The sequence below is a fragment of the Mixophyes fleayi genome, chromosome 4 (assembly GCF_038048845.1).
Source record: "Mixophyes fleayi isolate aMixFle1 chromosome 4, aMixFle1.hap1, whole genome shotgun sequence".
Taxonomy (NCBI): domain Eukaryota; kingdom Metazoa; phylum Chordata; class Amphibia; order Anura; family Limnodynastidae; genus Mixophyes; species Mixophyes fleayi.
The window spans coordinates 237155811-237178713 of NC_134405.1; the positions used below are offsets into that span (position 1 = coordinate 237155811).

Consider the following 22903-nt stretch of genomic DNA (forward strand, 5'->3'; position numbering starts at 1 on the left):
AATTCCCTAACATGCACACACACAGAGAGCGACTAGGATCAATTTTGATACAGCCAATTAACCTACTAGTATGTTTTGGGAGTGTGGGAGGAAACCCACGCAAACACAGGGAGAACATACAAACTCTGCATAGATAAGGCCATGTTCGGGAATTGAACTCATGACCCCAGCACTGTGAGGCGGAAGTGCTAACAACTTAGCCACCGTGCTGCCCAACTATTTAGCAGATTAATTGTGGTTCAAACTTATAGTTTGATAAAAGAGTTAAGTCATTGTATGATGATATTTTATACACAGTCCTTTAAATACTATGTCCATCAATATTTGATTATGTATTGATTTGCTTAAAAAAACAACTGCTTTTTTTTTTTGTTATTTTTTGTTATTAAGTCTCACTGATGCACTTTATATTGTGGCTGAGTGTACAGCATTGAACATCACTCCGATGCCTGGATGCCTTATCAAATATCTTTGCTTCATTCAGCAGGGCAATTCTGCAGCATATTTTCCTAACAACTTGATTGATTCTGTTAATATAAATAGTTTTAATACATATATTTCTTTTTTCTGCCTTCCAGATAGTTTTTGACCAGGAAGGGGTGTTCATACATTCTTCTTGTGGAAAAATGGACGATCAAGACAGCTTAATACCAGGAACATTGTGTGTGATAGACAAGGTATAGGTTTTTTTTTGTTTTTTTTATATGGTCTGCTGTTTATCTTTCATATTCATATAAAATATAAAAGGTTATTTGCAAAAGTGTATAATTGCACACCAAGGTGCAAATGATGGAAGCACAGAGATCTGCATTCAGTGAAAAATTACAATTCTCACATGTGTAGCTGGCTGGAACTGAGTATTACTTGCTGATTGAGAGTTAGGCGAAAATTAAGTTTCATTTTATGGGACAAGATATTTAAATACTATTTAAGGAGTGGAGAGGGCAGTTTTATGAGATAATTTTCTGGTTATTGGAGGGCCACCAAATCTTATTTGTCTTCAGAAGTACTCGAGATCAGGCCTTGGCCTATATCTTGGGATGTTTTAGCATTTTCGATGTGCTATTTATTTGAGAAGGTGCATTTTTAGGAACCTTTCCACTGGTGTGGTAAAAGTACATGTTTTCCCACTTTTTGGACCTCCAGATGGAAGCTCAATCGCAGCGATATCCGTTATCACAGCCCCCCCCCCCCCCCACACACACACACACACACACACACACACACACACACACACACACTGTGCAAAGGCACCTGGGGAGGAGGGTGGTCCAGATGTTGCGAGTCGCATGTTCAGGACCCAACTATTGCCTGATAATATGTATCGTCATCACGGACTTGCCGTCTTAACCTTAAGGATCAGTGGGATACAGGAGGGTGGCCTACTCATTCGAAGATCCGATTGAACTCTCCCAAACTTGTGAGTCTTCTAGACTTTCTGGAGTGTAGGCAAATGTACTTTAAATTAATGAATGGGGTCATGTTGTATAAGACAATAGAGGTTTCAGGCAGCAGAATGGCTGGGTATACTCTTCTAGGCAGGACTATAAAGTGATGCTTATGCACATTTCCAGATGGACCTGCAATCCTGCAGAATTAGACAGTTCCCAAAACAAGAATGTAGCTCAGCCTCTATGTATGCTCAAGGTGAATAATGAGGTTCATTTGCTCAAAGTGAATTGTCCTGCAGATTCACACTTTTTCATAAATGAGGCCATTTGATTGTTAATGTTATTGGGAGCCAGTGCAGGAATTGATACAGGGGGAGAGCAGTGTTGTGGAGGATAGACTGAAGAGAGGAGATTGTGTTTTCAGGGTCAGGCTACAGGTAACAGTTGTCAGTGAAGAATAGGTCTTAATGTACCGTTATATTGGGCATATATAGCCATATGGTGCAATGTGCATAAATAGGCCAGAACACATAGCAATCAATCAGTGTTTGCTCTCATTTTCTAAACTGCACTAGGATAATGTCAGCTACAAGCTGGTTGCTTGTTATGGATTACAACAGATTTGTGCGTACACCATATATTTTGACAACTGGAGAATATAGATGAAAAATCTTCATAATTATGAAATGTTTACATTTTGAAACAGGTCTATGTAAATAGCACACAATACAAATATACTAAAATTACATCTGTAAACTGCAACTTTCACCATTGTGTTCTTATGTTTTTTTTTAAAGGATGTGGAAGTCATAGTAGATTGGAGACCTCTTGAAGAAACATTGGATTCATCTAATATTCTTTGTGCTGTAAAGGTATTTAGTTTGGTTCGCTGTACTGTGTTTATATAAGGTGAACCCCGCTTTTTTGTTTCAACATTTTCTCTATTTTAAAATAAGTGGGATGAAAGGAGGTGTTGGGAAATGAGTGGGAGAAAGGGGGGGGGGGCCAAGTAGGAGGTTTAGTGAATATTATTGGGTTTGATTGTCTTTAGGTTGCTCTAAATTGCAGAACATAGACAATTAGAAGCAAGGAGCCACTCATATTAGACCGAAGTGAAATGTAGTAGAATATCTTATATGGGAGAATAATACTGAAACATTGAAAGGGAACAGAAGAAAATAAATATGTTCGTTACAAAATAGACAATGGAGACAATCATAACTTTTACATGTATATTTGGGAGAGTAATTAGTAGTTAAATTATATAAGGCAGCCTGTTTTTAGGTGTTATGACTGGGTCACTTTTTTATGGTATAAATTTATTTAAAGGAAATAGCGCTGAGCGCTTATTTATATAATTGTAAAGGTACTTACTTTTGATATTGTGTGCATTTTGTTAACGGAAATATTTTTATTTCTGAGACCAGGGGAGGAAATTCGTTTTTAGTTTTAACTTTGCTAGAGGAAATGCATTATTTCTGAGATATATACCTGATGCAATAAGCATTTGTTGAGGAAGTCTTTTGTATATTTTGGCGTAGGGAAATGACTTGTTTGGGGTTTTGTACCTTTTTTCATTGGGAAATCTCAAGTTAGCAATAGAGTGGAGGAATGTGTATTCTGCAACTGTGTGAAGAAAGGACCCATGTTAATGTCATGTTAATTAGACCTTTTGATGTGTGGGGGGTCCAGCACTTGAAGGCACAGGAAGGTTTAATTAGACTTGCTGTTAGATTTCCTCTGTATCTAAAACAAGATGCAGGAAATCACAGCAAGTTTAGGATATCACAGATAAGTGTAAATATTGTTAGCTTTGCATTGCATGTAAATCAATGTTTGGGTAAACATCTTGCATCCTGATACTAAAAATAGCTCAGACCTCAGGGGGCTGGCTTACCCTGTGAGGCTGTGTCCAAAACTGTATAAAAAAAAAAAACACTGTTTTGTATTGAAAATTGTTCTTCTTGTTTCATCTGACTTGATCGCTGGTACCAACCAGTGTGAGCAAATAAACATCACTTGCTTCAAAGACCTGCTTGGAAACTTCTCTATCCCTGTGACCTACAGATTAGACCCAACTCTAATCCATTCTCGGCTGTTCTTGGACCCAACTTTCCGGTACCACCGCTCTGCCCGCTACCCAGCAGCTCTGGCCAGGGGTATCCATCCACAGCAACCCTGATCCATAGGAAGAGGTCAGGGGTACCAGGCCAGTTACGCCAGTAACGGGGGGTACACTAGCAGCGTCAGATACCCAGAAGAAACCTCTTACTGGATGCCGGTAAGAAGTCCACTGGTGGCAGCATTTGTAATCTAACTGCGGTTAGAGGGTGCATTTGGGATAGCAGAAGGGATCAGTGACAAAGTAAGCCCAGCCAGTTCCCTGCAACAACAGACAGGGTGGCATAGGCGGTCCATCCTGTCACAGATTTCTGGTGGCAAGCGGTGGGATAACCCCAGGCAACTTTTCATGCACCAGTCAGGAGAGCAAAGTTATTCAGGAGAGGAATAACTGCAGCCAGGAGAACGATCAGGATGTCTAAGTACAGTAAAATGTCCAAGGCGGACCTTGAGATACTGTGCCAAGCAAAGAAGTTAGAAATTCCTTACACATCGTCAAGGAGCGAAATTAAAAAGGCCCTGAAAGCCTGGGATACGCAGTACGGGTTAGCAGATGAGGAAGCTAACTGCGACAGTGACTAGGAGGAGACGTTAACTCCAAACCTAGAGGTACCTACAGTAAGATCCCAGAACACACCTGTTTCCAGCTACAGCCCCCTCCCACAGAGTGAACCAATGGAGCAAGTTCCACAGCATGATGAGGGTAACTTTTCAGTACTAATGCAGCAGCTGGGGTCTCTGGGAGACAAAACAACTGAGGCGGAGCGGTTGCTTATCATCAAGTTCTCGGGTGATCGGTGGGCACCACCTCCTGCAGCGGCTCGTGAACAGACATCTGCTGCACACAGATTGGGATCTCTCCACTTTACCAAATTTGATGACACTGTTGGAGATATTGATCGACATTTGCAGGTGTTTGAAATGTCTTGTAGCCTCCATGACTTGCCCAAACAGGAGTGGGTAAAGTTGCCACGCTGCAAGGTCGTACAGTGGAAGCTTATCGTGGAGTGGCCCCAGAGGACGGTGTGGATTACGACGTGCTTATGCGGGCCCTCAAGCGCTATGTTATTACCCAGGGGACCTACCGGCAGAAGTTTCGGGACTTGGCTAAAAGCACTCATATCAGTCATGAGGAATTTGCCAACCATTTGTGGCAGTTGGCAAGAAGATGGGTTAATGGATCTGACGCCTTGTAATGGGAAGAATTAGTGGACTTAATATAAAGAGAGAGCAATTTCACCGCCGGTGCGCACCAGAGGTAAAGGAGTGGGTATGGGACTGTAGCCCAGCAACTCTGGAAAAAAGCGGCCCAGTTGGGGGATCAGTACGTGGCAGTGAGGCCACACTAGCAGAAGTGCCAGGTTAACAGCCAACCCCAAAGAACTGTACAATCAGGGGGACACCCCTCTTCTACTCACCCTCAAAAGCAACTACCTAACCCTTCGGGTACCATTCACCAGCCACTGCCCCGTCCTGTCTCTGGGAGTTATCAGCGACCACTAGAGCCCAGGCTGGAGAAGTGCTACAACTGCGGGAAACACCAGTCATTTAAGGATAGACTGTCCCACAGCCCCAGCACCCCAGACTCTTGCCCCTAATCAGAGTCCTAGGGCCTGGCTGACTTACATAACTGGCGAAGGTGAGCCATTAGAGACTATTTCCACCCCCGTCGGCTCAATTGAGTGTGGTGTGTCAGAAGGTGACTCCGCAGAGAGAGTCACCTGTGTGTCCAAAAGACCCCCCAAAAAGTGGGGGAACCTGCAGTCGGTCCAAGTGGGACCCCTGCAGGGAGAAGGACTGAGAGAGGCAGGTGCATCCATAACTGTAGCCATCTTATTGATCCTGCTGCAGTATTACAGGGTCACACTGCCAATGTTACCGTGGCAGATGGACTGGAGAAGGAAGTGCTTGTAGCAAGGGTGTATCTGGACTGGGGAGACGGACAGGATTTGCGAGATGTTGCCATTATGGATGGCCTCCCAACTGAGGTGATCTTGGGCAACGATGTTGGGGGTGTAATTGTGACAGCATTTCTCAGCTCTATTACCCGGAGCCAAGCTGCTAAATTTCAGTCTTCAGGATCTACACCTGCACAACCCAGCCCAGAGGAAAAGACTAAGGCTGCTAGACGATGTCCATCAACAGCAACTACCGCTTCAGCCAGCCCAAAGGAAAAGGACCACATCTTCTATTTCTTCAGGAAACAGCCAGCCCTCTGCCGCTGGAAAGACTATGTCCCCTAGCAACGCTGAAGATGTTGTCTCTTGCCGACCTGATTTTGTGGGGGTGCCCGGTGATGCTCCTGTCCCTAGCAGTATGCCAGTTCCAGCGGTGAGTATAGCTGACCACAGTGACCCCCCTTTGACTGACCCTAGTTACCCCAACCTAGATCCCCCTGCAGCGTATCCTGACTTAGACAATAGTAAGGGCCCCAGTGAACAGTTAAGGGCAACTCAGCTCTCTGATCCCTTACTGGAAGGCAACAGGTGCCAGACTGGCGGCAGCCTTCCAGAGGTGGAGGTGGGGAGTGTGATCTGGCATAAAGGGTTGTTGTTCCGTTTGGCCAGGAAGGTAGATGGGGCTTTCGCGCGCAACTGATGTCAGTTGCCCACAAAATTCCTATGGCAGGACACCAGGGAAGAGACCGAACACTGAAGCGCCTGTCACAGAACTTTTTCTGTCTGGAAATGACGGATGACGTCAGGGTCTACTGTAAGTCCTGTGATGTGTGTCAGCGTCTTGGGCATCCCAGTGCTCGTGCTTCCCTCATGTCTTTGTCAATATTTGGGGAACCTTTTCAGCAAGTGGCTGTGGACATCGTAGGTCCCCTGCCTGTGCCCAGTAGATCGGGTAAGAGGTACGTCCTCACTGTGGTAGACTACGCTACCCGGTATCCAGAGGCTGTAGCTTTGTACTCCATAACTGCGGAAAAGGTAGCGGACGCGCTACTAGGAGTATTTAGCAGAGTAGGGTTCCCTACTGCGATCTTAACGGATCAAGGGACACAGTTCATGAGTGAACCAGTCCAGTGTTTCTGGGCGGAGTGCGGAAACTCCGTAATGCCCCCTACCATCCCCAGACTAACGGACTGTGCGAGCGGTTCACTGGCACTTTGAACCACATGCTACGGGAATTTGTAATTTTGGAGGGGGGGGGGGGTTTGGGAACGCAACCTGCCACACCTCCTGTTTACTTATCTCGAGATGCCGCAGGAGTCTATCGGTTTGAACTACTATATGGACGCAGAATTCGTGTGCCTCTTGACCTCTTTCGGGAGTCTTGGGAAGGGGAGCTACCCACCCTGGATGTCTCTGTGGTGGAGTATGTGTTGAAGCTCAGAGATCGGTTAGAGAATCTCATGGGGCTCGCACAGGCTAACACAGGCAGAAGTGCAGGCACAACAGAAGACTTGGAATGATCAGGGTGCGCGCAAGTTTTTGAGGTTGGGCACCAGAACAAGCTCAAGGCTGCTTGGGCTGGACCATACACGATCTCAAAACGCCTTTGCGACATCACTTACGTGGTGTCATTTGATAGCGACGGTAGGCGGCAGCGGACCTACCACGTAAATATGGTGAAGGCATACCACGAGCATGTGGAGTCGATAGCAGCGGTTTTCTGCTTACCAACTGAGGAGCCAGGAAGTGACCCACTACCTGACCTCGCGGATGCCAGAGGTGAAGGTGGTGTAGAGGAAGTGGGCTGGGATGAACAGTTGAGTGCCCGCAAGAAGGAGCAGCTTGAGGCAGTGCTGTGGCTCTTTGCGACTCAGTTCAGTAGGAAGCCCAGTCGGACTTCCTTGGTGGTTCACCATGTGGACACTGGTGAGCATAGGCCAGTTAGGCAACCCGCTTATCGGGTCTCACCAGAAGCCAAGGAAAATATATACAAGGAGGTACAGGAGATGCTTGAGCTAGGGGTTATTCAGCCATCGCATAGTCCTTGGGGTCCTTCGTTGTATTGGTTCCCAAGAAGGACAACACAATGCAGTTTTGTGTAGACTACTGCCGGTTGAACGAGGTGACTGTGTCTGATGCCTATCCCCTGCCCCGAATTGACGCTCTGTTAGATGAGTTAGCTGGGGCAATGTATATTTCCTCCTTTGACTTGAGCAAGGGGTATTGGCAGATACTGCTGACCCACGAGGCTCAGGAACGGTTGTCATTCATCACCCCATTTGGCCTGTTCGAGTTTAAGTCCATGCCATGTGGGATGAAGAATGAGTACTGGCCTTCTTAGGGACCTCAGGGTACTACAGACGTCTCGTCCAAGACTTTAGTACTTTAGTACTGTAGCGAAGCCGCTGGCAGAGCTGGCTAAGAAGAGACTCCCCAAAGTAGTTGATTGGACACCCACTTGTGAGCTGGCATTTCAGTCATTAAAGGAAGCCCTGGTTCGTGCTCCAGTACTGTTGGTGCCCAATTGTAACAAGGACTTTATTGTGCAAACTGACGAGTCGCAGTATGGACTGGGAGCATTACTTGGCCATATTTTCCCCACAAAAGTGTTTTATTGCACTGGAGTGACTGTTACAGTTGTTCCAGGTAAACCAAGTTGTTTTCCAACTTATAATTTTGGGTGACTTAGCCCAGGCCCTCTGTAAAGCACTATTGACGCACCACTAAAGCTAATTTGCAACTATCCAGATATCTTGGGTGTACATATCGCCTCAAGACAAAATGTGGTGGTCATTTATATATTTTAGTTAATTGTTATTTATTGTAATTCATTTATCTTTTTATTTTTTTTCCAATATTTTTTTCAAGGATTCAAGTTCAGTTGTCCAGTGGAATCAGACTCCAAAAGAGCGAATTGTTGGTTGCACAGAACATCAAAACAGTTATGAAGCAGAGTGGGACATGGTCAACACAGTTTCTTTTAAGAAAAAGCAGTTTGCAAATGGGGGTCTGTATTAAGAAGCACAATTTGCAACATGTAAACTTTTTACCAGTATTTCTATTTTTCAAATAATTTGCCATCGCACTGAGGAAATGTGTTTGGAAAACTGTTTTATTTTGTTTTTTATTATTGTTTTATGTTTTTGCTAGATGTTAGAACATCTTTTGCCTAATAATTGAATCATTAACTTTGTGAACTAATTAATCAGATTTGTTAAAGTAATGCCAACCTATAACTTAATGGATAACTTTGTAGGTGAAGTTCAGTGCATTTAAATAAAATAGTAAATTACTGTGGATGACACTGATCACCAGATGTGGCGGGTTTCCAACTTGCTGTAAAAGTGCTTAATTCCTTTCATCTTTTTCGGCTTGGCCTTTTTAATACAGGCTGAGAAGTTGTCGATGACCCCCATTAACTTCACACTTACTTATGGCAATAAAATGAGAAAAGTGAGACTTTGACAGCAATGGCTGACCCTGGCATATCCAGCAAGCAGCACCTAAACTTTACAATTTGTTTCTTATTTTAGCTTATTTCAGTAAAATGTTGGGTGGGTTTCTTACACTGCCTTGAGTTGGAGTTGGTGATTATATACCTTGCAGACCATGTAATTAAGCGTTTCTGCTCATTGTGATACCTTTTACATTTTTATTTGACCTATTCCACCACCATAATTTCATAAAAATATTTTAATATTAACCAGGACACATACTCTCCTTACAAACAGGCACCAGCACTACCCTTGTTTCCAGGTTATAAGCTGTTTGTTCTTGTTAGAGTTCCTGGATTCCGACTAACCCGCATTCTTTTACTGCCCACATGTGAATATTCCATTCATGTGTGTTTCTATAATGAGACAACCTGAGGAAGCTTTCTCAAGTTGCCCATATTCATGATTCACGTGTATAAATAAATGGTATTTATTTTTGGAAGACACAATAATGCTTAAAAATGTCAATACTTGCCATTTAAAGTGCACACAAATCCTACACTAATTTTTGTGCATGGGATTTCAGTTGCCGCCTCCAGCAGCAGAATTGCTAGGAACACAAACGTTTTTGTTCTGTGTCTGTACAAGTTGTTCTATGAAAATATTGTTTGTAAAACGATGTTACTTAAAATTCATAAAATCTTTACTTGTATGGTTACCTTAAGTGTAAATATATATAAATCGCTTATAGCCAATACCCAAGAACATTGCGGCGCCTTTGATCTTAAGTGCTGGATTTGTATTTGCAGGTATCCGTACTGTCTAACATTAATATAATGTATCCTTTAAATAGGGGTTGGATAGGTAAATGTGCTGAGGAGTGCCTCCGGAATGATAGAGGCACGCAGAAAAATCTGCAATGTTTGTTACTGTAGTAACATGCATGGCTGCACATCGCTGTGATATTTGGATGCACTGCGCAAAGAATTTAATCGGCTCCTTTAAAAAAAAAAAAGTTTATAAAATAAATTGGTAATACATTTAATATAGATTTTTTAAATTAGCTTCACTTTTATTTTTCCAAAAATGGTATCACAGGTGTTTATGTCTAAATATATATTATGAGTGATAAAATTAAAAATGTTATGGGTAGAATGTAGTGTTTTTAACTTTTTGTTTTGTTACTTTTTTAATTTTTCAGATTTAGTTCTTGTAAACGTCCCAGTTCCTTATTCTATATTAATGTATGTGATCTTGCCACAAACAACCATATTTTGTGTAATGTTTCAGATTTATCTAGCCTTACTACTTGACTGAATCCTGTTCACTGGACTTATTCATCTACAGTTATTAGAGGGTCACTGGGTCCACATGTCAGAAAAATAAACTTATTCAAGAAATATAAGAACTGACAGATGTGATTTCTTTTCCAGCGTTTTAATTGTAATTTATGTTTTTATTTTTCAAAATGTAGCAGACTATCTGACATTGCTATAACTGATGGTAAAGTTCAACCTCCTGTTCATTTGCAGATGTCCTGTCACATTTTTAGCCAACTCTTCTTTCTTTTAACTTTTTAAGGTGTTCAAAGTCCCTTAAATGTCCAGAGCAAATGGTCATTTCTCTTCAGCTTGACCGATCTCAAGTCAATTAAACAGAACAAAGAAGGCATGGGGTGGTCGTATTTTGTTTTCTGCTTGAAGGATGATGTTATCCTTCCAGCTCTCCACTTCCATCAAGGAGGAAACGAACTTCTGCTTGAGTGCCTTGAGAAATATGTGGTGCTGTGTGAGTAAGTATCACATAATACTGTAGGCCCTTTTCTGTTCTATTTGAATTGTAGAATGTATACCTATTAATAGAGCGTTGACTATAGGAAATCAAAGTTTTCTTGTTGGATTTTCTAACTATTTTCTTAAAGGAACTGTAACCCTATTTTGTGTTAATTGCGGGTGTGGTCAGGTGTAGAGATGTCTAAATATATGACCGTTGCGGGCAAAGAAGTGCCAGACCCAGCAGAGAAGGATAATATAAACTGTGTCTAGCAAATGCATTTCCCAATATTAGGCTCAGAAAATATTGGGTTAGTGTCCCTTTAACGCTACACATTTTGCAGTACTTTACAGTGTATATATTTAATTACGCACATCTGTCCCTGTCCCACTGGAGTTTACAATCTGTTATAATCTACCACACAAATGCACACATAGTTTAATGTCATCAAAAGCCAGTAAACCTACCAGTATATCTTTGGACTGTGGGAGGGAACCGGATCCACACGAGGAACACATGACCCCAGCTCTGTGATTTAGCAATGTAAACCACTTTCAACCACTGTATATATATATATATATATATATATATATATATATATAATTTCTGCAGGACTTGTATGTAGAAAGAAGGTAGATTCCTACTCTCCAGGTGGAATGTGTCTCTTGCTAGCATACAACGTGTAACTGGCTTACATATGGTAATGTGATTGGGTGATGACGTGATTATTTTCAATAAGTAATTAGCATGCTATTGCTGAAATGGTTTATTGTATAATGTTTATTTTTGTCTTAGAAAACAAATTTAAGGCAAACTCAATACGGGTTTTAAGCAGGTTTTTTGTCCTTGTAATTTTGTCTGTTCTTATTGTGAAGAAACAAAAAAAAAGAGTATATTCTATACTGTTTAGTGTTCTTTAGCCATGTCAATTTCTCTTTCACTCCACATTTCCCTAGGAGGTCCTAGACCCCTGTCTGCCTGATTGTTTAGAAATGTGTTGAAAGCTCTCTGCAGTAGAAAGTTATGTGGTGCATGGAAATGTTATGTTTGATTTCCTCTAACCTCATAATGCCGTCCCATCCTGTTGTGTTGAAAATGCAGAGATAAAACTTATTAAAGATCCTATCTCACACTTTAATAACACTCAAGGTAGTCCTAGTACAAGTGAAATAAGAAAATTCCTTCTTTGCCCCTAGCAGAACAATTGCTGATTATATCAGTATGATTGCATTTAGTTCAGGAGAGTAATATGGGACTGTTGGAATAGAGCTGTGCACCAGAATAAACATATTGTTTTATGCAGGCAGTGTACTGAGGCCTCCTCTGCCTTTGTTATCTATCATGTCTTTGCTTTACTGGGGCAAATAACAATAATAACGTTTTGTTTTTTTTAAAGCTTTCCAACAGCTGTAGGCTGAATAAAGTATGTGCTGTCCTGTTAAGTTAGACTTTTAAGGTCCCCGCTCTGAATAGTTTTTGTTTTTTTGACCTTTTACACAACGCTAGATATATATTTAAATATCATTCTATGATTATAATATTAGAAATACCTCATGTTGTGTGATATTTTCTAGTGTGAAAATGAAGCTGGTATTATTTAGAGGATACTTGTTCCCATTCTTAAATTCTCAGCCCTCTGTTTTATCGCTCTGCAATAATTCATGAGTAGTGTTTATTGTTGTGCTCATTGGAGAAGTGATAGACAGCTCGTCTACCAGTTTGTTGTTCACGCTCTCAACAGTGGCTGAAAAACGTTTCCTATACTTAATAATAAACTCTTGTTTAAAATCACTTTGCAGTATTGGCTAATATAAAATTGTAATAACTCCGGGGCTAAAAGTACAGTTTAGTAAAGTTTCAATGTTTATGTGGCAGACAATGATTTATTTTTCATATTTGAAATACTTCGGACTGTTATTGATAAAGAAGTTTGCCATAACTTTTTATCGTCTGAATTAGTTTGGAGTTATCCTTTATAACATGATTGTATTACAGCATAATATATATTTTGCCATTTACCCCTTTTGCTTAGCTGTTACACTCTGAGTTTAAAAAATTACAACGGGCAGTTTTGTGTCAGAAATTGCCTGTCTCGAGATATTTGAGTATTTTTTTTAATAATTAAAATGCTTATTTGATTTTAATTCTATACCATTCTTGAATAAAGGAATATCTGTTTTCCTTTTCAGCCATTAAATTAGAGTACAACCATGTGTAGGAGTGTCTTTTGTAGCTTGGTAATTTTTATGCAGTACATATATCGTACATGTGATGTGCCTGTAGTCCATACAGCTTGAACTGTGTTCAGCCTCATGGTGATTTAGAACAGCAATAATTGATCCTAATGTCCAAATGGCATTGATACTGCATTCACCATGCATTTTTGGCTTAACGGATCATGGATGCATAAACAATCCACGTACACAGCTTTATATGCTAGTGTGCTAAGGAATAGTCCAGCAAGAAAAATAAACATTATTGTAGGCAGTCCATAATTTTACTGCAACTGCACTAATTTTTACTGGGAATACACTAATAAATTCAACTACCATAAGTGGTTTGGTTAAGCCTTCGATTTATTAGATTGACCAACTAAGATTACTTCTACTAGATTTGAAGGTTTAGGCCTAAAGTGACTTTTAATTATTGTGAAAGTGTTTTCATCTGTGAAATTATACTTAATTCATAATAAATCAAGCACGTTTTCTTCCGTAAATTTACTAAGTGTAGTCAATTGCGAGAGAAATTTTTTGTTTTTAGCAATAATAAATGCAACAAAAGATTCATGCACGCAGTTTGCAGTAAACGTTGTTGTTAATCCAGTTTATACTTCAACATAGAATTTGTATATTATAGACCTAGTACTTGGCTGGTTCTTACACTTTTTTTAAAAAAAATTTTTTTTTATTACAGATCAGAACAGGATAGCAGAATTCTTCTTGTTAATTCCCATAACAGGAGTCTTTCACAGTCTTTTGAAAACCTTCATGAGGAACCAACAGACACTTTATTACAGGCAAGTACACATAACATTAAATAACTAATCACATCTGGGCTTCTAAGACTACTTGACTAAGCAAAACATCATTTTGATAATTGTGATATGCTATGTATTAGCGTCGGCCCACAATAAAGACCACTTAAGCTCTACTCTCCAAAGTCACAGTAGAGAGCAGTTTTATTAATTGAAATCATGGCTTGTAGAGGCTGCTTGGTTTCATTGTGAAACTGCTATGGCTTCGTTAATTGAATTCAATGACTGAAGCCAGCTGTCACTGTTGTTAGAGGTAAGCTCACAATTTCATTGGACCAACTCCCTTGATTCTCATTTGAACTGCCCATCACTAGGAGTTGTTCAAGAGGTATCATATGTTCCCCCATGGCATGCAGAAACACCTGATGGTAGGAAGTTACTGGGTTAATTAGAGACAATATTTAGTCTCTAGTATTAAATGTTTTAATTAGGATTGTCTAGTTCATTTGTAAATATGTGTACATAACTTTTACTTTAATAAAAGGGTAAATACAATTAAAGTTCTGTTTTCTTCACATTTTTTTTAATGATATGTTGTCTTTTTATAGACCTTGAATTTTGTGAGTCAGACATGTTTTAGATATAACTGTACCCACCAAGGCATGTAAGTAATACTTAAATACTTGCAGTATAATATATATGATAGAAGTGCAATCGTTATTGTTATTTAAAGCAGTGGTTGAAGTGGAAAATTAGAAGCGACACGGCAGGCGGAGTTCAATCCAAGCAGAGGTGAGGGCAGCCAGAAAGTAAAAAAGGTCCAAAAAGCCAGCCACTGAATCGCAGGAGCTCAAAGAACACTGCGCCTATTATGGGCAGTGAAGGAAAACACTACTTGAACTAAATAGGTGCAGACAGCCAATCACAAATGCTATCAGACAATGAGATGGTCCCTGGTGACCAGATACAGCTGCCAAGTGGTCATATGATCACTATTCAGAGTATCGGCCCAGCATCTCACAAGACCTTTTTGTATTTGTTGATTCATACAAGATCGTAAAACTCATACATGTATGGTAATGTTTATTTTTTAATTTAGACCAGTTTGTACAATGAAATTATGGGAGATGATTGATCATCTGTAATATATGTTGCGGTAATCACTGAATATTGAAAACCTATCCTCGTGAAATAACAAAATAAAACTAAGCTTAACCAAGAAATGGTTTATCAAGGATGTAAATATTTACTTAACTAGATTTGGAAACTTGTTTAACCTCTTATTTTTTTTTTACTGCACCAAATATTGACCAGACAATATTTCTGTGTATTTGTGCCATGTCTTCACAGTTGAAACATGTACAGTAGGGAAAACACGACATACATAAAACTGGGACATACAAGATAGACAAAATAAACACAGACATGAAAACTAAGGGTGGGGAGGACCCTACTTACTTGAGGGCTTACATTCTAAGTGGAAGAGGGCACAACTGAAACAAGAGGAGCAGAAGTGGCTTCGAGTGGAGATTGAGGCAGCTGTGAGGGTGCATTAGTGTGAATAGTATTATCGGGGATAAGATAAGCCCAAAAATAAGAGATGGGTTTTCAAAGAGCATCTATAGATTTGAAGGCTGTGGCATAGCCTGATTGGGTGTGGTTGTAAATTCCATAACTGGGGAGCAGCATGGGAGAAGTCTTGTAGGCGGGAGTGAAAGGTGGTTACCAGAGATGAGAAAAGGCGCTGATCAGAGGTAGCTCTAAGAGGGGGAGAGTATTTTGTTATGAGATTTGAGATGTATGAAGGTGTGGTGGTGTTGAGGGCTTTGTAGGTAAGGATGAGTAATTTGAATTGGATTCTGGGGGACACAGAGAGCCAGTGTAGGGATTTGCAAAGTGGTGGAGCGGTGAAAGAGGAAGATCAGTTTTGCAGAAGCATCTAGAATGGATTGAAGTGTGGATACATGGGAATCGGGAATACCAGATAGCAGAAGGTTGCAGTTTTTAAGACGAAATGATGAGAAGAATGGACAAGAGTTTTGGTAGCAAGTTGAGTAAGAAAAGGGCGTATTCTGGAAATGTTTTTACAGTGGAGTCGACAGGACTGGGTGAGAGTGTGGATGTGGGGAATAAAGCAGAGGGCGGAGTTAAGTGTGACACCAACCCAGTGGGCTTGGGAGACTGAGGACATTATGGTTTCAGTGATGGAGATTTGAGGGAGGTGGTCACTCTGCTAGGAGGGAAGATCTGTTTTGTATATGTTTAGCTTTAGGTAGTTTAGGCGGTGGTAGTTATCATTCCGATGACCTCCACTCCGATAAGTTATAGCGACCAATAATATAGTGATTGCTATAACTCCGACTTTGAGAAAAGCCAGACTTGCCTAAAAACTGAAATACAATATTTCCGACATCACTGCAAAAAAGCATGACAGCACAAGTTGCCGTCAGTGTGATTGACGTCACTTAAAATGGCGACCAGCCAACTGTTTAAAGTACAAACCTTCATTACATAATGATGTACCCCATCCATCGTAGGGACATCCATGTGGAGATAGCAGACAGACAGTTGGTTACACGAGATAGTACAGAAGGGGAGAGTTCAGGGCAAGAAATACCAATCTGAGTGTCATCAGCGTCGATGTGGTACTGGAGGCTGAATGAACGAATTAGTGCCTCAAGAGAAAAGGTGTATAATGAAAAAGTAAAGGTTCAAGAACAGAGCCCTGTGGGACCCCAACAGATAGTGGGAGTAGAGAGGAGGATGTGCCAGAAGTAGAAAAACTAAAGTAGCGGTTAGATAGGTAGGAAGTGAACCAGGAAATAACTGTGTCACAAAGGCCACTGGAGTGAAGGGTGTGTAGGAGAAGAAGGTGATCAACAGTGTCAAAAGCAGCAGAGAGGTCCAGGAGAATGTGTGTGGAGAAATGACCCTTAGAGTAAATAGATCATCATTCACTCTTTGTAAGAGATGTTTCAGTGAAATGTTTATGTCGGAAGCCTGATTGCAGAGAGTCGAGAATGGAGTGAGAGATGAGAGAATGTGAGATAGGCGTTCTTAGACTAATCGCTCAAGTAGTTTAGAGGCAAAAGGGGAGGAGAGAAATAGGGTGGTAGTTGGAAAGAGAGGCTGGATCAAAATAAGATTTCTTTAGAAATGGTGAGATGAGTGCATGTTTAAAGGGAGATGGAAATGTGCCAGTGGAGAGAGACTGGTTGAAGTGGTGAGCTAGAGGTGGGCATGCAGTCGAGGAAAATGAGCAGAGAAGTTAGGAGGGAATAGGGTCAAGGGGACAGTTTGTAGAGTGAGATGATGTGATGAGTGCAGAGACTTTGTTTTCAGTTACTGTAGAGAATGAATTAAGGGTGTATTGGGGAGAAGGTGGGTAGACTAAGTGTAGTGTGTTGAATTTGGCATGAGGAATTATCTTGTTGACTGATGTCTGTTTTGTCTTTGAAGTAGATGGCAAAATCATGGGCTGTGAAAGAGGAAAGGGGAGGAGATGCAGATAGGCAGAGAAGTGAGTCATAGGTGGCAAAGAGGCCAGAAGACAGGGCGGGTATTAGAGATTTGAAGAAAATTTGTTTGGCAATTGAAAAGACTGCTGTAAGGGGAAAGGATGAATGTATATAGGATGAAATCTAGATAGAAACAAAATTTTCTACACTGGCACTCTGCAGTGCGGGTGCACTTTTGCAGGTGTCACATCTGTTTCATGTGCCATGGTTGTGGTTTGAATTGTCAGAGACTGTATTTGGCAGCAGGAGCTGCATTGTCTACTGAGTGTTTTGTTGTAGAAATAAGCGACCTGATTAGGGCGGGACAATACAAACATAGGAGACAATAGTTGTTTTAGTGAAGATGAGAAGTTGATTGGGTTAAGGGTACTTAGGTGTCATTGTGTACGTGTGGACTTGGGTGCAGGCAGGAGGGTATGAGGTAAGGTGAGGCTGAAGTAAGGGAGATTGTGGTCGTAGAGTGGGAAGGCTAAGTTGGTGAAGCTAGAAATGAAGCATTAGCGGGAAGACAAGATCAAGGGAGTGTCCATTACAGTTGGTTGGCAATATGGTCCACTGGGAGAGACCAAAAGAGGAAGTAAGTGAAAGACGTTTAGTGACAGAAGAGACAGTGGTATTTTCAATGGGAATGTTGAAATCGCCTAGTATGAGAGCAGACAGGTGAAAGAATAGGAAATAAGCGAGCCCGGCCGCATAGTTGTCAAAGAATTGAGACTGGACCTGGTGGGCAATAAATGACAGCACCACAAAGGTGTGGAGAGGATAAAATAGACGGATAGTGTGGACTTAAAAGGAAGAGAATGAGATGGTGAGTTCAGAAGGTATGAGTTGGATGGTGCAACGTGGAGAAAGTAGAATGCCTACTACACCACCTTGTTTGTTTCTGGGTCTGGGAGTATGGCTGAGGGAGAGTTCTCCATAGGAGAGAGCTGCAGGGGATGTAGTGTCAGAGAAGGTGAGCCAAGTTTCTGTATTGGTAAGGAGGTTGAGGGGATTTAGAAATTAATAAATCATGAATGGATGCAAGTTTGTTACAAATAGATCTAGCATTCAATAGTGCACAGGAGAAGGGAAGATAGAGTAGTGGAGATATGTGGATAAGGTTGGCGGGATTGCAATAGTGGAGGAAAATGTTTGGGATAGAAAGAGGAGCGTGAGCAGAGGAGAAGCAGGATGAGGAAGAGGACATGCGAGGAGGATTTGTGGGCGTGAGGTTTATTTCTGTTTATGTTGGCTGGTGAGTATGGTCTGTGTAGGGGACAAAACAGTTCATGAGTGCGGACTAGCGAGGAGAGAAGTAGTTAAGGCAAAATCATAATAGGGGAAGGAGAAATAGGATGATAGAGAAAGAAGAGTTTAAAGAGAAGTGTAGTAATGGTGAATAGGAGAGAGTGTAAATTGAGTAGGTACATGATGGAGAGTTGTGAATGAGAGGGTGGGAAGGGACAATTGATCCAAATGGTGCAAAGCAATGGAAGAGGTGAAGGGATACTCTAGCAGCCAACCAGAGATGGCAACAGCAATCACAATTGAGCTCAGTGGGTAGCTGATCAGATGTTGAAACAGCAATGACAGTTTAGTTCTGTGGGTTCCACAGGTGAAAAGAGATGGTAGTTCAGTAGATCCTAAAACAGCATTGTTTACTGTTCTTGATGTGGTTCTGTAGTTTCTTTTTTATGACTTGGTTAGGTGCACCTTTCCAACACCAGTGTGTTCAGCATACATAGTTTAGAAACATGTTGCACATGCCCCTATATCGTAACATTTATTGACTTTGGGATCTTTTGTTGTAATGTACTAAATCTTCAAAATACTTTTGTTGCCTACTTTGTACTTTAATGTAGTAGAAAATTATGTGTGAGAAAGGGAACAGAGCTGATCTAATTTAATCATCCTTAACTGAAATCCACATGTTGATTTTTTTTAATTGCAATATATAGGGATTATATAGGGAAATTGACAAAAATGAGACAACAGACATTTTTGAAGACTCTGCTAAAGATTACGGTTATGTTGTAGGTGACCCCATTCATTAACTTAGTTCTTCTTAGTATAGGGACACCACGTAATGTGAACTTTTGCAAATGCTTTGATGCAATTATAGTGAGAACATTTTCCTCATGGCATGTAGAAACAGCTGTGTTGATCCCTAGTCTTTAAATGCATCACAATATATCCCTTTCATTATATATATAAAAATAATTGAGTCTCAAATTGAATAGATGTAGCTTTACTGTATAGGTAGATGGGAAAGAGAAAACTGATAAGAGGCCACCTGCTACTTTTAATTGCTTAATGGAAATAGTATGACAGTTGCTGTTTATAAATGCTTTTCAAGCAGTACAATGATTAATTTTGTATAAACAGTTCTTTTTAGAATGTCTCAATTAAAACTGCCCATCCATCTAGTCACACATACACATTAAACAGATATATGAACATACAACATTTGAAATGTATCAGTGGTCAAACTACATTTTTTTCTGTTTAGTAAAACAGCTAGAATGACAGCTATGTTGATCATACTGAAACAAATAATAGTAGGGAACAATAGATATTATTTAATAAATTACTAATCCAAAATTATTTTCTTGATTTCATTCTTCAAATAATTGTAATTTGCTTGTAATCTTTTCTATCTTGTACACAGAAATTCAAAAAAGACCCTTACACCGCCACTATGGTTAACTTTTCCAAAGTTACAAACTTCCTGGTTGAAACCATAAGAGGTAATGATCCTTCAACGCACCGCAGGCCACCCCAGGAAATGGCTGACTTCCTTTGTGATGCAATTCCCGATTTAAAAATAAATCAACAAGAAGAATCAGGATTTGAAGTAATAACTCGAGTAAGTATTGATGGCTTTACTTTTTTGTACTGCTATTGGGCATAAAATACAAGGAAGATGATTGTAATGCTGCCCTGAGCCATAAATTTATTCCTGTTCAGGAATTGAGGATGATCTGTGAGGACACTTAAAATCGGGTATGGAGAAGTTTCGCGACAGTTGAGTTATTTAGCCCAGTCTGATGCCAGGAGGCTCCACTGTGGACTAGCAGTCAATCTATCTCCGCTTCCCTCAGCGATAAACCAGTCTGCATTTTGTATGACTTGTCTCGTTTTGAATCTTATTTTTTTTGACCAGATACAAGTTTCTTCAAACTAATGTTTATTTTGCTAGAGTCATTTGTTTTCTGAAAACAGTTAACACATATTAGATTTATAAGACAGTGTGAATGTCAGAAAAAAGACACCAAGATAAAGAGCTGTGGGTTTTCATCTCGTCTGTGACTTTCCCACAATGTCTTTGGTGTGTTGCTGTCTTCATTTAATCAAACCTTCAGATGGTAGCTGCTTTATCAACAATTAAAGATGTTTTTTTCAATTAATAAACTAGTCATTTGTTTGAAGTGTGACATTGTAAATAATTAGCCACTTTCCTTTCAAGGCTGCATTGATGCTAACTTTGTATTCAGTGTAGGGGATAAGGTAATTTGAGAATTGGAACCGTGAATATATTGTAAATAGAGTATTAAATAGCAAGAAACTATTCCAGGCTGTCAAGTGAGATAGTATATGTCTTTAATATCTCATCTGTTGTAGAAGGCAGTAACACTTTTCACTTTGACTTATTACCTTGCTCTGCTGTAAATCAGATGTTATTTTTCACTTTTTCTTAAAACTTGTCTTCTGTGTAATCTGCCATTTAATAGTATCAATAAACAGAATATACAGGCATCCAGTAAAGTGATTTTGAAGTGTCTGTATAATAGGAACATTAACTGTTTATCCCTTGTTGTACTGTGTGAATTTATTGATGTCATTTTCAAAAGTGATAGTTTAACAGAATGAGGAAACTGCAACAACTGTATAGAATCAACCAATTGTCACCCTTGTGTATTAAATAAGAAAGTACATACTACCTAAGCTCATTTGTCCTCTTGGTTGAATTGCAACTAAGAATGATTTTTTAAGTATGCTATATAGCACTTCATATAGCCTTAAATCTACTCTTAATTATCTTTCTGTTAAATGAACAAAGACAGTTTTTAAGTACATCTCTATAGCTATAGGTGCACTATTTTTTTTCCAAACAAATAATGTGCAAATTATTAATTATTGTAAGAGATACATTTTTATTTAGTGGAAACATTTTCCCCTTTTATGAAGGCCTTCTAGAGTTGTAAAAAAGTTGAGTCATTTCTGTCTACAGATAAACTATTTGTATATTTGATCATGTCAACTGCTAAAGCAGCACTCCGACATAGGTTTCTGTGTTTTTAAACAGCTAGTAAAGTACCTTTTTAAGCATGTCATTTTAATTAGCTGTCTCCCTAGAAACCAATCTCATTTTGAAAATCTCTCTGGAAGTTGCAAAGTGTAGCTGCCAGTTACACAGACACAGGCTTACCAGGTCGTTCTGAAGTCTTTGCTCACTACATCATGTGCCTTGTGACTGTGGTTGCCATGGTAGTCCATGACACTGTGCAGAATTGTAAATCATTAATTGCAGCTTAAAGAAATAAACCAAGGAAAAATGGTAAATACCAACATTCTTCTAATAGCCAGCCACATGTATTTACGTTAAAAACACACACATCTCATCTTTTTCATAGGATTGTTGCTTTAAATTATTAGCAGATATTTTTGCAAATACATTAGACTTGTGCATCCATAAAGAGTATAATGTTTTTTAATTTTACACTTGAATAATTATGCACCACGTTTTGCATAGAAAAACTCAGATATTACCATACCATAGGTTATTTGCATGCTAACACACCTTAACATACATAATCTACAAAGACACTCCTCTACTATCATGAGACCTAAGGAAAACTAACTGTAAGATTTAAAATAATGTCAAAGTATTAAAATTTTATATTAGTAAGTATATAATCCATGTAAAGTACATGTACATTTTATTTTAAAATAATCGTTAGTCTTCTGTACAAAATTAAGTTGATTCTCTTACTGCTGGAAGATGCCCACGTGCCAGTTGTCAAAGCAGCCACCTGTAGTTATAGTATTGCAGTATCGAAGCGGAATGGCTGTGCTGCACAATGGAAGCAATATGGGAAAATACTACTAGTATAACTGTCATAATAGAAAGTTGCAGAAAAGTTAAATATTGGTAATTGTTTTTTGTGTATGAATTTTCTTTTGAACTTGAACTGTACTTGGAAAAACTAAGTGTAAATGTTCTTTTTTTTTTTTTTTTTTACACTGAGAGAAAATAAGGTTAGGAGTTTGTGGCTTTCATTGATTATTTCAGTTTCAAAGTTTGAATATACATTTCGCCTCTCATCTGAACACACAGAAGATTAACTTTCTTTATTTGACTACTATCATTTTTAATAATTGTGTGATTTAAAAAGGGATATAGGAGGAAATAATCAGCTACTAACTCCTTGATGCTCTTTAATAGTTACCATCAGCCCACACAATCTGTACCATACCATACGGTCAGTTTCTACATCTATGTCATAATTGTAACACAGGACTTTAAAGTCCCATGCCATGGATCTCTGGATCGGACGTATAGACGATATGACCAATTTCTAAACGAGAAGGCATATTCACAAGCGTTAAATAAGATCATAGAGAACTTTTATGCAGAAAAGGTAGTCGGTCAGTCATGCGAGAGAATGAAACCCGCTGGATGTTAATGAAAAGAATAATTTATTTCTTTTTCCCTATAGGCTGCCTTTTTTATTGCCATGTTTATAAGTTATGACGAATTCTAGTAAAATTATTTTAAATATTATGTACTTTGCTTTATAGTTTAAATTGT

At 39.7% G+C, this 22903-nt stretch overlaps 1 protein-coding gene across 1 annotated transcript in view; it reads left to right on the forward strand.

Annotated features, from left to right (window-relative positions):
* Window positions 1–22903, forward strand: part of TBC1D15 (TBC1 domain family member 15) — a 90375-nt gene that overhangs the window by 21791 nt on the left and 45681 nt on the right. The window contains exons 2-7 of the mRNA XM_075209532.1: window positions 579–677; window positions 2189–2263; window positions 8279–8417; window positions 10426–10636; window positions 13531–13633; window positions 19760–19957. Of these exons, the coding sequence (XP_075065633.1) occupies window positions 579–677; window positions 2189–2263; window positions 8279–8417; window positions 10426–10636; window positions 13531–13633; window positions 19760–19957 (825 nt within the window). The remainder of the gene's footprint in view (window positions 1–578; window positions 678–2188; window positions 2264–8278; window positions 8418–10425; window positions 10637–13530; window positions 13634–19759; window positions 19958–22903) is intronic.